The sequence below is a fragment of the Hyperolius riggenbachi genome, chromosome 11 (assembly GCF_040937935.1).
Source record: "Hyperolius riggenbachi isolate aHypRig1 chromosome 11, aHypRig1.pri, whole genome shotgun sequence".
NCBI lineage: Eukaryota > Metazoa > Chordata > Amphibia > Anura > Hyperoliidae > Hyperolius > Hyperolius riggenbachi.
The window spans coordinates 191111375-191125910 of NC_090656.1; the positions used below are offsets into that span (position 1 = coordinate 191111375).

Sequence of the window (14536 nt, forward strand, 5' to 3'; positions counted from 1 at the left end):
TATGTTGAATATGTATATCAAGTTTTGTATAAACTGCAGAATAATCGTTCTCTGTGCCGTCGGTGTCATAGCGGTCGCTGTTCTGCGTTGTTTTAGAATGCGGTCCTGTTTGTCGTGTATTTCCTTGATGTTAATAAAGTTTTTGGAGTATCGAAAACAGACATGGCTGTCGCCTAGGCAACCGGGCCTGCAACCGGAAGTGGTATTCTGCAGACTGGTGACAACGGAGCCTTTCCTCTAGTAAGACAGCCGAGTAACGTTCTCTATATGCGAGTATTGGGCCTTCTTATTTAGTATTGCTTCATCTTATTTAGTGTTTTGCTGCTGCTGTTGAGAAACAGTTGACTCTTGACTACCTATCATGGTTGTAGACTTTGAACAACTGTGCCTTTTTGCTGATTACACACAGCCAGAAATTTTGCTAGAATTGATCTGTCAGATGAAGTGTTAAGCCTCTTACACACACTAGATGAAACTCAACCGAGGCGACCAATGTCAAGAATCTAGTGTGTGTACAGTGGCCCTCAATGGCCTCCGCCGCTCATTGACCAAGAGTGGCACTAGACTAGTTGAAGAGATCCATGGCTGCTTCCTGCTCGCGGCAACCTGGTTGCCTCCACCAATTTATAAGAAATAAGGGATTCAGCAGGAAACACTATCCACGCCACTAACCGAATAGGTTCAGTAAAGTTACGTAAGTGAGGTGGTAACCAAAGCATGCGTCATGCCTGAAGGCCATGGGCAAGGGTCTTCGTGTCCATCCTTCTTCCTTATAAATCACTGGATGCGACCAGATTTGGGGGCCAGTGGACATTGATCTATGGGGTTTCCCACTCGATCCCCTCAACTCGATTAGCGCACCAAGAGATTTGTTCTCCCCACTCGCCCTGCCCACCGTATGATGCCACAACCACACAGCTTTGTACGCCCTCTGCCCCAACTGCATAGCAATGGAACACGTTGCTAGCTTGCAGGTTGAGCAATCAAAGTTGAGGCACTGTAGTGACCTAGTAGAATGCAGTAAACTAGTCAAGCTATGCAAAAGAGCTTCTCTGAGTTCTCTGACTAATTTAGTCAGAGAGCAGTGCTATTTTCTGAAGCATTAAGGCCCAGTGCACACCAGAGCGGTTCGGCAGCTTTTTGCGTTCCGCTTGCGGATGTGGAAACGCTTGGGTAATGTATTTCAATGGGCTGGTGCACACCAGAGCGGAAGGCGTTTAGCAGAAACGCATACTCCCGGGCTGCTGCAGATTTTAGATTGTGGAGGCGTTTCTGCCTTCAATGTAAAGTATAGGAAAAACACAAACCGCTCTGAAAAACGGCAGTTCAGAGCGGTTTTGCAGGCGTTTTTGTTACAGAAGCTGTTCAGTAACAGCTTTACTGTAACAGTATAAGAAATCTACTACACCAAAAACGCTTCCCAAAACCGCAAAATGGTAGGTGAAACGCTATAGAAAAATAAGAAAAAGCATTTTAAAATCTGCTAGCATTTTGCGGATCTGCTAGCGGTTTTTGGTGTGTACCAGGCCTAATAGATCAAAGAAACAGTGAAAGGCAACTTCAGATAAGATTTTACTTCAGGGAAGTCCAAATGGTCATCAGCTCTGCTCTGTTTCATAGTTTAAAATGCAGAATGTACTTTGTAGACTGCAAATATTAGAGAATGATGCAATGCTATAAAAAAAGCTATTTTATTAATTACATTATTTTCACAACACTTCCCCTTTAAGTTTAAGGGACAGTTGCATAATCAAATGCTTTGCGATTTATATTATTGTCTCAATAGTCTTTTGTATGGAAAGTTGGCAGTTTCTGAGCCTTTAGCGAGGAGAGTGGCATAGAACAATCTGAATAGTTTTACACATTCTGACTTCGAAATGTGTAAATGCAACTGGCTTGTTATATGACAAAAAATAAAGAGAATTTTATTTTTATTTCAAGCTACCTGCTGCCTTTTGTTATTGCTGTGTGTTGCAGCTATGCAGCTGCTCAAATAAATATAGTGTTACCGGGTGGTGTCGAAGTTTTTGAGGAGTATTGTTTCATTAGTGGACAATAAATATATAGATATATACTGGATTTTCCAGATCACAAGACTCTCCAAACCACAAGACCTACCTAGGTTTAGAGGACAAAAACCAGGGGAAAAAAATACTAAACCTGGTGCCTCCATGGTGTAGGGGTGACTTGTGTAGCTTACCCACTAAGCTGGCTGCCAGCCCTGCAGTGCATAGGGCTTGGTGGACATGGGACTACTAGGTACAGCCTGCGGAGGTATCGGAGCCAATAGTAATGGATTTTTGGCTCTGATACCTATGTGGGTGGGACCTGGAAGTCCCATCTCAGCCAATCCCTATGTACAGCAGGGCCGGCAGCCAGTCCAGGACGGAGCGTTAGTAGCTAGACCAGAAAGTACGAAAGAAAAGATAGAGGATTTACACTGGTGTGGTCACCGCTAGAGATGTAAGAAGGTTTTTGCTGGAGGGAGAGTGTAAATTGTGCAGTGTGACCTGTAACTCGGTAGCTACACCCATTGCAGGAGTTATAACTGGCTTCACCCTAGTGTGCATGTTCCTTTCTTTGTGCCTCGGTAGTACTTGACAAACTCCTCTGTTTTCAGTGGCACTGTACATGGCCTGTATGTCTATACATTACTGTCCTACCACCTAAGATTGACAGTGCTATAATTCATTGGATTTTGCTATTGCCATTTAGTGGGCAGTTTCCTCCCCCATAGGGAAAAACATGCTAGCTGGGCTCAAGCCGCAGGGATTGTGGGGAGGAGCATATGCAGTACATTCAGCCCATAAGATGCACTAACTTTGTCTCCCCCACTTGTGGGGGAGAAAAGGCGTGTCTTATGGGCAGAAAAATATGATAAGTGGATTGATAGCCATGAATTAATGTAATCTATGGTAGAGTCATAATTTTTTTTTTTTTTTTTTTTTTTAGTGACCCATGAAGGTCCATTTTAACAATTTCCGGCCACAAGGTAGTTAAAACATTAAAGAGGAGCTGTCAGCCATAGTATCTCAGAAAAAAACCCACATATATAAGTAGATAAATACTTGCTCTACTTACGTAACATATGTATTGCACTGTCCACGTTTTGATTATAGTGATTTTTCTGCAGTAAAAAAAGAGAAAATCCTTCTTAGCATTTCCCATTTTAAGTGAAGCTATTTTAAAGCCAATCCTGATGTAATTTCCTCCCTTACTCTCCTCTGCCTGATTTGCCCGCCCTTCACTATAGAAAGTGCATTGTCTCGGCATGATAAATATTGGCCAATCAGAGAGGAACTCAGGTGTGGGAGGGGAAAACAGGAGGGAAAGAGGCTTCAGCCAATCAGGCTGCATTAGTTAAGTCTGAGGGGAAGTAGAGAAGCAAAAAAAAGGACAACCCAGCGTGCCCTGCAACTTCCTTTTAGTGTACCAAATTTTGTGTGTACCGAATAAGTCAGGTAAACTGGGGAATGATCATTTATAAACAAGAAAAGTAATAGTGATTTTAACTTTTGGATTGCCTGGTTAGCATCTTTATTACTTGTTTACCAGATAAAAATAAAGAATCGATTTTTTTATTTTAATCTCGACAGTTACACTTTAATAAACAGACAAAATTTAGCAGTTCTGCATTTATCCACTTTGGGTTTCAAAATTATTTGTTCACTTTTTTGTAGCTAATTTGGTGCATTGCGTTTATAAATATTCAGTGTTTTAGTCATTTTTATGTAAAGGGACAAATAGGCAAAAATATTAAAAATGTCCTTATTCATGGAACAATTTTTTTCCCATAATTCAAACTAATGGAATATTTTAACTTAAAGGACTCACAAGGCGATTCTTAAATGTATTTTTACTTACCTAGGGCGTAAGTCATTTGGGTCCCTCTTTGCAGCTCCGGTCTCCTCCGGGATCCCGCTGGCAGCCAATTTATAAAAATACATTTATGATTTCGCCTCTTGAGTCCTTTAAAGTGAACCTGAGGTAAAAATAAACCAATGAAACTGACAATTGTATTAATCCTTCTACTCCTAAGATCCTAAAAATATTTTTTTAATATAATAATAATTCCAATATTTGTATAACGCCTTTCTCCTGTCAGACTCAAAGTGCTTGCGAGGCAGCCATGAGTGCGCACTTAGTTGGCATTAGCAGTGTTAGGGAGACTTGCCCAAGAAACCCCTTACTAAAGTGCAGGTTTACTGCACAGGCAGGGCCGAGATTTGAACCCAGGTCTCCTGTGTAAGAGGCAGAACCCTTAATTCAGCCACTATTTTATATTATATTTAAACATTTACAAAGCAGATTGAATCCGTTATTGTCTCTGCTCAATGGCAGTCTATTACATGTCCCAGAGTTAGAGGTCAATAGTTCATGTATTTTATCTCCCTCTGCTCTCAGAAGTTATATTCTGCCAGGAAAATTTTATGGCTGTAATTTGCTTATCAGTGAGGTTTACTATAGTAGAGGACAGAAGCTTTCACTTGCATGTCTAAAAATTAACTCTTTCAGGCAGCAAAATGAAAAAAAACAAAACAAAAACAGAACAGCGTTATTATTATGTTTTGTACTGTAAATACATGTTCATCTCATGATGTCATGTCGCCTCGGGTACACTTTAAAGACTACATCCAGCGTGCAATGTAAGGCTGTCTAATATTTCTGCAATTGGCGGGTGATGGGGTTAACTACTTGCCACATCAGGGCATCTATTCACTCACTAGAGAGGTGTCCCCGTCTGGTTGCTTGTGCCAAGTTTAGTGTTGCGTGTGTTTAAGGCCTTAATACGTGGTAATCCCTGTTTGGCAGCAGGCCAAGCAGGAAGTGAGTCTCTTTAGCTCTCACTTCCTGCGGCTGAATAAAGGAACTGGGCGAAAGTGTATTGCTAAAATACGCTTCCGCGCATGCGTGCTGCAATGGTAACGCAAGATTTTTTTTTAAATGTACGTGTCGCCTTAGACTTAATTGACTTCCGGTATGCCGCGCGTCGCCATGCAAATTGACAATAACATAGGTATGCGTTTGGCGTCGTGAAAGCAAAAAGTTACACCGCGATGCACCGCGTCATTATGAATTGCCCCATAGATTTCCATTGGCCAGTGCAATGCACCAGTGTGAAAGGGAACGCAGGCTTTCTATTAATATGCCATTGTTTGCACTAGTTAATAACATTAACCTATACTACCTAATCAAAATGCACCCACTTACACTATCTAATAAGCTGTATCTACTTACACTACACAATAATATGAACCTTCTTACACACACTAATTACACCACCTAATAACATACGCCTACTTATCCTTACTATTAAAATGCAACCAGTTGTATTACCTAATAAAAATACTTCTACCTGCACTCCTAACAATATACACCTACTTACTCAAAGTATTAAAATGCATCCAATTGTACTACCTAATAATATGCACCTACTTAATCTGCCTGATATCACGCACCTTCTTAGGCTCATTGTGCATCAGAATGCAGAATAAGAAACCAGACAGTTGATGGATCCTATGTTACTAATTTACACTTGTTGGTCTGTTGAGGTCAGTGGAAAACAAAGCCCCGACCTGTATGATTTTTCAATACAAGCGGTTGCATTTCCTATTGAAGTCTATGGTGGAAACGACACTGCTCTGTACTCCAAGTGAACTGCTCTGCTCCGGTTGGCTACTGGAGAATCTGCTCAGGTGTGAACTGAGCCTCATGCTGGGTACACACTATGAGATTTTCTGGCCGGTTTACTGTCGGATCGATTATTTCCAACATGTCCGATTTGCTTTCCGATCCATTTCCAAGCATTTTCCGGTCGATTTCCGTTCACTTTAATAGGAAATCGATCGGAAAATGCTCGAAGATCGATCGGCAAGTAAATCGGACATGTTGGAAATAATCCATCCGACAGTAAATCGGCCAGAAAATCTCATAGTGTGTACCCAGCATCACACTCCAGTGAAAATAATGTAATAAAAAAGTGCTTAATTTTTACAATAATTATTTATAATGATTTAGTCAGGTTTTGCTCATTGTAAAATCTTTCCTCTCCCTTATTTACATTCTGACATTTATCACATGGTGACATTGTTACTGCTGGCAGGTGATGTCACTGGAAGGAGATGCTGCTTACTTTTTTGCCCGTTGGAAATGGCTGTTATTTCCACAATGCAACATGGCTCCCACAGTGTGATGTCAAGACCTCAGAGCTGTGAGTTGCTGACATCACAATGTGGGAGGGGTTTCACCATAATATCAGCCATGCAGAACCTCCTGACGATCCGTTTGAGAAAAGGAATAGATTTCTCATGGGAAAGTGGGTATCATCTACTGATTGGGATGAAGTTCAATTCTTAGTTAGTTTCTCTTTAAGCAAAGCTAAAGCAAACATGAAAAAACAAAGTGAGATAGTCACCTATGGCGAGGCAAGGCTCTGGATCCCATAGAGCCTCCCCAGTCCTCTCTCCATGCCCTCGGTCCACCACTGTCCCCCTATGAAAGTCCGCACCTTCAGGAAGGCTTCGGAAGCACTTGCGTCCTCGAGTGCTTCTGAAGATGAGTGCATCTGTATTGCACAAGCTCGCACATGCTCAGTACGGACTATCTTGTCTTCCAGAGCATACCCTTTCCATAGGAGAGTATCCAACTTTTTCAGGTTCGTTTTAGTACAGGCAGTCCCCGACTTACAAACGCCCGACTTACGAATTACCCGCCGATACTAACGGCATGGATTCTGGCATGGATACAATCTGTCATGTTGGAAAGATCTCAGTCTTTAGGGCTCGGTTGGGGGGGAGCGCCAGTAGCGGCGTAGTCTCCCCCTATGTGTAGTGCGTAAACTCTGGTAAGGTAATATGTACTGGCTCCCCCACTGTCTTGAGTCTTCTCTACATTATTATCAGGTGTCTGTACCACATATCCTGACAGCAGATTTGGACATCGGAGAAGCCAGGGCTGTGGAGTCGGTACAAAAATCATCCGACTCCTCAGTTTATGGAACCACCGACTCCAGGTAGCCAAAATTGCTCCTCGACTCATGACAATTTCCTTGTATGGACGATTTCTGTGTGCAGTGTGTGTGGGCAGGTAATAGACCCCCAAGGCTGTGGAGTCGGTACAAAAATCCACCGACTTTGATTCCTCCGACTCCTCGACCTTGACTCCTCTAATTTGCATATTACAATCTTGTTGATTGAAAGTATGTAACATGAAATTCGTCTCTTAACTGCCATAACTTAGGAATTTTAAAAGACAACTGAAGTGAGAAGGTTATGTAGACTGCCAAATTTAAAATTAGTCCTTGGTAAGAGTACTTGTAAAAGGTACAGACCGGAACAAAGAACATCAATCAGGCCCTAGGCAATGTAACTGTGGGTACATGTAAGAATGATGTGCAGGTACTCTGCAGGGGAATGAGGAGATTCTTCCTCTATTACACATTCTTCATGCGCAATCTGAACATGGATCAGGTCCTAGGCAATGTGACTGTGGGTACATGTAAGAGTGATGTGCAGGTATTCTGCGGGAGAATGAAGAGATTCTTCCTCTATTACACATTCTCCATGCACAATCTGAACCAGGTTTATGGGTGATAGACAACACCTCTGTGTTCAATGTGCACAACATTCTCAGTGGATTCCCTGCAGCACTGTGGGGAGTGCATAGAGTATAGTACTACTGTGTAACAAAGTAAACCTGAGACAGATGAAATTAAAGTTTTATACATACCTGGGGCTTCCTCCAGCCCCCTTCAGGCTAATCAGTCCCTCGCTGTCCTCCTCCGCCACCTGGATCTTCTGCTATGAGTCCAGGTACTTGAGCCAGTCTGGTGTAGTGCCCATGCACACACTCTGCTGCCGGGAGCATACTACACTTGCGCAGCACTATTGCACAGGTGCAGATCCCTCCTGGCTGTGGAAGTGGCACACGGCTGGACTGCGCTGACTGGCTGCATTACCGGGACTCATAGCAGAAGATCCAGGTGGTGGAGGAGGACAGCGAGGGACTGATTGGCCTGAAGGGGGCTGAAGGAAGCCCCAGGTATGTATAAAACTTTTCTTTTCATCCGCCTTAGGTAACCTTTAATTCATAGTCACAAAACCAAATTTTAACAACATATCAAATTATTTGATTTCATGAGCAAAGAGAGTGCATACATTTGCATAAATCAGCATCAATGCAGAATTATTTCCATCTCATTGACCATCTCTATTAGTGACACGGCCACACATCAGGCTTCATTCTTACAGCATAGATGTTATTTAGTATATATAAGAGATTCCTGTGTACACATCATATATACAGTCACAATCAGATATGTATATCTGACTTTAAAAATATGGGGACTGCTATTTTTGTGGACTAAGCACAGCTATTCCTGTATGTATAAATTATTTATGATGACTATTTTCTGAGAAATAGAACATTTTATCATATTTTCTATTTTAATTACAGTTTAAATTCATTAGGAGTCGGAGTCGGTGCTTTTTTCCCGACTCTGACTCCAGGTACCTAAAATTGCTCCAACTCCACAGCCCTGTAGACCCCTCTTTCATTTGATCAGAGGGGGATTTATCTGATGATTGATCTGGTGGCCATTGATAATATATGGCCACCTTTTCTTGACCCAAGGTTTTACTGTGCGCGCGCACACACACACACACACACACACACACACACACACCACACACCACACACCACACACCACACACCCACACACACTCTCTCACACACACACTATGGATTAGATTGTGAGCCCCTCAGAGGGACAGTTAAGTGACAAGACAATATATATGCTGCACTGATGTCAGCGCTGTATAAATACTAAAACAATAATACACATATGATTTTGACAAATTATTGTGATTTTCCACTTGTCACAACAAATTTTCTGAAGAGATGCAATCTATTAAAAAAATCATTGAATGTTAACGGAGAGAAAATAGTCTACCAGTTTGATGATCAATTAGATCACATTTTCAGATCAGTGGGTACCATTGCTGCGCATGTTTAAGGATGACTGGGGCAGGTCTGGCAGGGTACTGTGAGCTGGAAATAGCTGCTGTATACTTGGGTGTTCTCAGTTCTGGCTCGTAGCTCGATGCCCAGAATAACACAGACAAAGAATGTCCACAAAGAAGAGATGGGAGTTATACAGCGGCTATTTATATCAGTGCCATATTCACTGCACATTTCTGAATGCCTCTAGTCTTGGAAGCTGAGCGTTGCCAACCCCTATGTCTACTGATATACATGAGGTGGTCCTATGTGGGTAAGAGTATTATTTAGTATTTATAAAGCGCCGACATCTTCTGCAATGCTGTACAGAGCATATTGTCTTGTCACTTAACTTTCCCTCAGAGTCATATGTCTATGTATGTATCATGTAGTGTATGTAACGTAGTCCAGGGCCAATTTTTAAGAGGAATCCAATCAACTTATCTGTATGTTTTATGGGAAGTGGAAGGAAACTAGAGTGCATGGAGGAAACCCCACACAGACACAGGGATAACATACAAACTCCATGCAGAAAGTGCCCTGTAATTCGAACCAGAGACCCAGTGCTGCAAGGCGAGAGTGCTATCCACTACACCACCGTGCTGCTTTTCCCCATTCTGTCTAAAATTGTTCAAAATATTTTGGTGAAGTTGGGCTTTAATTGTACCTTCACTTCTGTACAATTTTAACAAATGCAAGCTGGGAGTCTTATAACCTCTCCTACTCCCGTTACAACAAAAACACTCAGAGTTTATAAAATATTGTCAAATGAGAATCTGGAGGTGTGTTGGTTACTTTCCCTTAGCATGATCTGATGTATCCGATTACAATGGTAGATATTTTTGCATTTCCTCTTTGATAACTGGCTTTTTAGTTTGAATAACATGTATGCCCCCAATTAAAAACAGGTCTCCTGAAGATACTGAAGGATTTTGAGGACTTTCCTTCTGATAACCTCGTCACCTCAGAGGGTATTTCAACTTGACACTGGATCCTGGACGTGACTCCCCCTCAGGTAAGGCCCCTTTTTGCAGAAAACGTGTGATATTGGTGATGGGATCAGTAATTTGATTACTTATAATCAAACTGAAACCCAACTAATCTCTGGAGGCTACATGAGAAGCGGAATCATTTTCTGACCAATTTTGGCAAAGTTGTAGAGTCCACCTTGTAGTGTGTGATGAATGCCCATGGGGAAATCTTCACTAAAGCTGCCCATCGTGCTGTGTTACCTGAGGGTGAAAGTTCCCTGATTTATTTCATTTGACAATTGACAGCAGTGTATGTGCCCTGTACACCTTTTACTGGAAAGATAGCTTTTCATTTTGAAGATCCTGGGAAAGCTCTGGGATCCCTTGGGAATGAGAAATAGCATCTGTTTTCTGAAGTCTTTTGTGGTTCCCAGATTTGCCTAGAAAATTTTGCTATCTAAAAGGATCGGTACCCGATCGCTTGAGTGACATTGCAGGGCTCAGGCTGACAACATTCTGTTGCTATGCGAGGGGAAGGCGGAACGATGGAGCATTGTTGGAATGATGTTATGCGTAGGGCTGTGGAGTCGGAGTAATTTTGGGTACCTGGAGTCGGATGATTTTTGAACCAAATCCACAGCCTTTGTAAAAATTAGACTAAGGCAGTGATAGGCAAACTTGGCTTTCCAGCTGTTAAGGAACTACAAGTCCCACGATGCATTGCAGGAGTCTGACAGCCACAGTCGTGATTCATAAAGGCAAATGCATTGTGGGACTTGTAGTTGGAGAGCCAAGTTTGCCTATCACTGGACTAAGGAGTCGGAGAAATTTTGGGTACCTGGAGTCGGAGTCGGATGATTTTTGTACCGACTCCACAGCCCTGGTTACGCAGGAACTAGGTAAAGAGGGAGAACAATGCTCTAATTGAGAAGGGTCAGGGGCTGCCGTACAGACGCTGGATTCTTGACAGAGGTGGTCGTTATCAGACATGTGGCGTGTGTGTGGAGCTTAAAACATGTAGTGTGGGTGGTTCACATTCACAGAAGTGTGGTTTTAATCACAGTGCATATGACCGAGCATCTAAGGTCATGAAACAGCCATTGCAAATGGTCCACCTATGTCCAGCCTCCTCCAGCTCGCCTTTTGTACCACATGGCATGGTTTAAAAGCCTCATTAACCTCCTGAGCGATAATCCCGAGCTGAGCTCGGGGTATGTCGCGAAGGAGGAGTTCTCAGGCCCTGGTGGGCCGATTTGCATAATTTTTTTTTGTTACACGCAGCTAGCACTTTGCTAGCTGCGTGTAACTTCCGATCGCCGTCGCTCACCGCCGTGCCGCGCAGCCCCCCAATCAGTGCCAGGCAGCGCTGAGGGGTGGATCGGGACTCCCTCTGACGTCACGACGTCGGTGACGTCATCCCGCCCGGTCGCCATGGCGACCGGGGAAGCCCAGCAGGAAATCCCGTTCTGAACGGGATTTCCTGCTTACTCTGATCGCCGAAGGGCCGCTGGGCATGATTTAAAAAATTAAAAAAAGTGCTGCGCCCCCTCCTGGGCGATCTAATTGTATCGCCCAGAGGGTTAAAGCCTCGCACTTTCTTCAATAAATGTGGTGACATGTGGTTGGTGCCTGGGCAGCCTCCTTGCTTTTAATCCTGCAATGTTGGGCAAAGGGTCTAAGGACAACCCGATCAGGGCATTTCTTGCCCCCTGGCTGTTGGAATATGTATTTCAATAAAAATCGTGTGTATCTGAAGTTTCTGAGAATGGTCCAAGGTCCACTTCTAGAGGTTTTGAAACTAGAAAAAATGATTGTTCAATGTCTTGGACTCACATGGTAAATTATCCTTGTGAGATTCTAAACAAATTCCCCTAAAAATATACCCCATACAGCATAAAATGCATGAAAGCAATCATCAACTTAAAGAGGAACTGTAAAGAAAATAACATGAATAAAACTGCTTATTTTTATATTAATTATTTACAATATGAATTTACAGATTATTTAGTCAGTGTTTGCCCATTGTAAAATCTTTCCTCTCCCTGATTTACATTCTGAAATGTATTACTGGTGGTGACATCTTTAGTCCTGAGGTGATCTGTACAGAATATTTGGTGGAGGGGAGAGGGGTAGCCACTCTTGCTTAAGTCGGAAGAATGTGGCTATGGTTGGGGGGGGTGGTGGAGTCATGCTTTATAATTATGCCCCTGCCTACCACCTAGATGAGCCAAGCTTTTAGATACTGTAGCTGCTGAGGCCTCATTTCCCACACAGTGTTCCTCATTGGATCTGCTGGCTCTATAGGAAAAGTGTCAAACTCACGGCCTACGGGCCGAACGCTGCCCTCCTTGCCATTTTATGTGGCCCTTGAAAGCTTCAAAAATGCATCATTGTAAGCAGTAAAAGAAAACAGTACACTGCCTTCCCGTCCACAGTGTTTCTGGTTAAAATGTTGTCAGTTTGAACCTGAGTGCAGCAACAACCCATAGGACCCTCCCCCCTGCAGAATTAGCATAGGGCCCCCTCTTTGGATCCATCTCCCCCTGTGTGGCTGGTAAAACACACACACACACGGCTTTCCCCCTCTACCTTCTCCCCACATAGCAGAGTAGCGGAGCAGTGTAATAATTATCTGCACCAGTGATGCGTCTTGTCACGTCTCTTCCTCCCAGCAGCTCCATGCTGCATAGACTATGTGGCTGTCAGGAAGATTAGAGAAGACAGTACTGGAGCAGGTGAATAGTAAACTAACTCCATGGTGGCACTCCGGAGAAGAGAGAACGAGGGACGAACTGTGCTTTCAAATGAGCTTATCTGCTGTGGCACAGGGAGGAGATAAAATTACAGCTTGTAATTAGACACAAATGAGGGGGGATTAAAGCGGATCCGAGGTGAAAAACTAACTATAACAAGTAACTTGTCTATATATCTTATCTAAAATGTAGATAGCACAGCAAATCTAGCTGCAAACAGCTTCAACTGTATATGATTATTTCTTCCTGTGATACAATGACAGCAGCCATGTTCCGCTTATCACATTACACAGGCAAGCTGATAGCATCTCCAGCCATCAGCTCAATCCCCTCTCCTCCCCTCTGCCTCTAAAATCTATGGCTAATAACATATCCTCCTCCTACGCAGACTGAGCTCCCATAAGCCCTTGTTACATTGCTCTAATAGTGCCAAGGCACAAAAGGAGCTGTGGGCGAGGCTTGTTTAGTTTATAGGGAATTTGAGTATTAAAACAAACAAAAAAAAGTATTTGGCTTGAGGAATACCCAATAAACTACAGTATATGAAAGGAACACAACTATGCAATGAGTAAAAGTTTATCTCGATCCACTTTAAACAGGCTAAACTCTCTAAATACATACAATGTGCTTTATCTCTGTTTTCCTTCTGTCCTGTGCAAGAGTTCAGATCCACAGCTACTACAGTCATGCATGAATACACTAGCAGAGGACAACCTCATTCCTTATAAAACCTCTACTCATGTTTTCCTGCTGACCAGCTATTCTATCACAGCATGTTTGTGTTTACTACACCATTGACACTACATCATTTTGTCTCCTTCTCGTTGTAGCTTTACAAAAATGGCAGATTGGGAGGATGGCGACAGATTGGCAAAAGGAGCAGAAGACCATGCCGCAGAATCAATGGCTGCCGATATGGACCCCTGGATAATTTTTGATGCGAGAAAGACTCCACGGGCCGAGTTTGAAGAGTGGTTGGAAACGTATCGTCCTTCAAAAGTCTCTCGTTTTGGAAATGCAGAGGAAGGATGTGGACCAGTTGGCTGGTTGGCAGTATATGGGCCGGGATTTTGCCCTGACAACCAAGGTGGAAAAGAACTTCATGATGCTTGGGAGAAGCTTCAGAGCTCAGGATCCAAGATCAACTATAAAGCCATCCGTGAACTCGCCCTTAACTGTGGGGTGATGTCTGGAAAGTGGCTCATGCATTTAGAAACAGGTTTCAAAGTTGACCACGCTTGGCATGGCTTGGCCACTGCGGTGGTAGAAGGCCGCCTTAACGTAGCAAAAGTGAGCCCCTACATGCCAGACAGCAAACACGTTATATGCGTGTATACTGATGACTTTACTGACGAAGAAAGTATCATGCAAACAGACGCCATCATCCGGAGCTCGGGCATAAAGTGCCTACTGGCCTACAAACCAGATGTTTACACTTACCTAGGCATCTATAGAAATAACCAATGGCAAATCTGTCCAACCATTTATGAAAGTCGTTATGATCTGGAGTGTATTCCCAGAAGATCCCGAGTTACCAACAAAGTTACTAACATAGAAGTGACTTAAAGAGAATCCGAGGTGTGTTTAAAGAATGTTATCTGCATACAGAGGCTGGATCTGCCTATACAGCCCAGCCTCTGTTGCTATCCCAAACCCCACTAAGGTCCCCCTGCACTCTGCAATCCCTCATAAATCACAGCCGTGCTGTGAGGCTGTGTTTACATCTGTAGTGTCAGTCTCAGCTGCTCCCCCGCCTCCTGCATAGCTCCAGTCCCTGCCCCCGTCCCTTCCTTCCAATCAGCAGGGAGGGAAGGG

General features: G+C 43.2%; 1 protein-coding gene across 3 annotated transcripts; it reads left to right on the forward strand.

The window, feature by feature from the left end:
• Positions 1-133: 133 nt before the first annotated feature.
• On the forward strand, positions 134-14289 carry C11H11orf68 (chromosome 11 C11orf68 homolog). Of its 3 annotated transcripts, none has more exons than XM_068259945.1 (3): positions 134-240; positions 9906-10012; positions 13552-14289. In XM_068259945.1, exon 3 carries the CDS (start codon positions 13562-13564, stop codon positions 14285-14287), a length of 726 nt encoding a protein of 241 aa, XP_068116046.1. In that variant the 5' UTR covers positions 134-240; positions 9906-10012; positions 13552-13561; the 3' UTR covers positions 14288-14289. The 3 variants fall into 3 exon arrangements, with proteins under 3 accessions (XP_068116046.1, XP_068116047.1, XP_068116048.1); XM_068259946.1 differs by lacking the exon at positions 134-240 and adding an exon at positions 248-269; XM_068259947.1 differs by lacking the exon at positions 134-240 and adding an exon at positions 255-273.
• Positions 14290-14536: the final 247 nt, after the last annotated feature.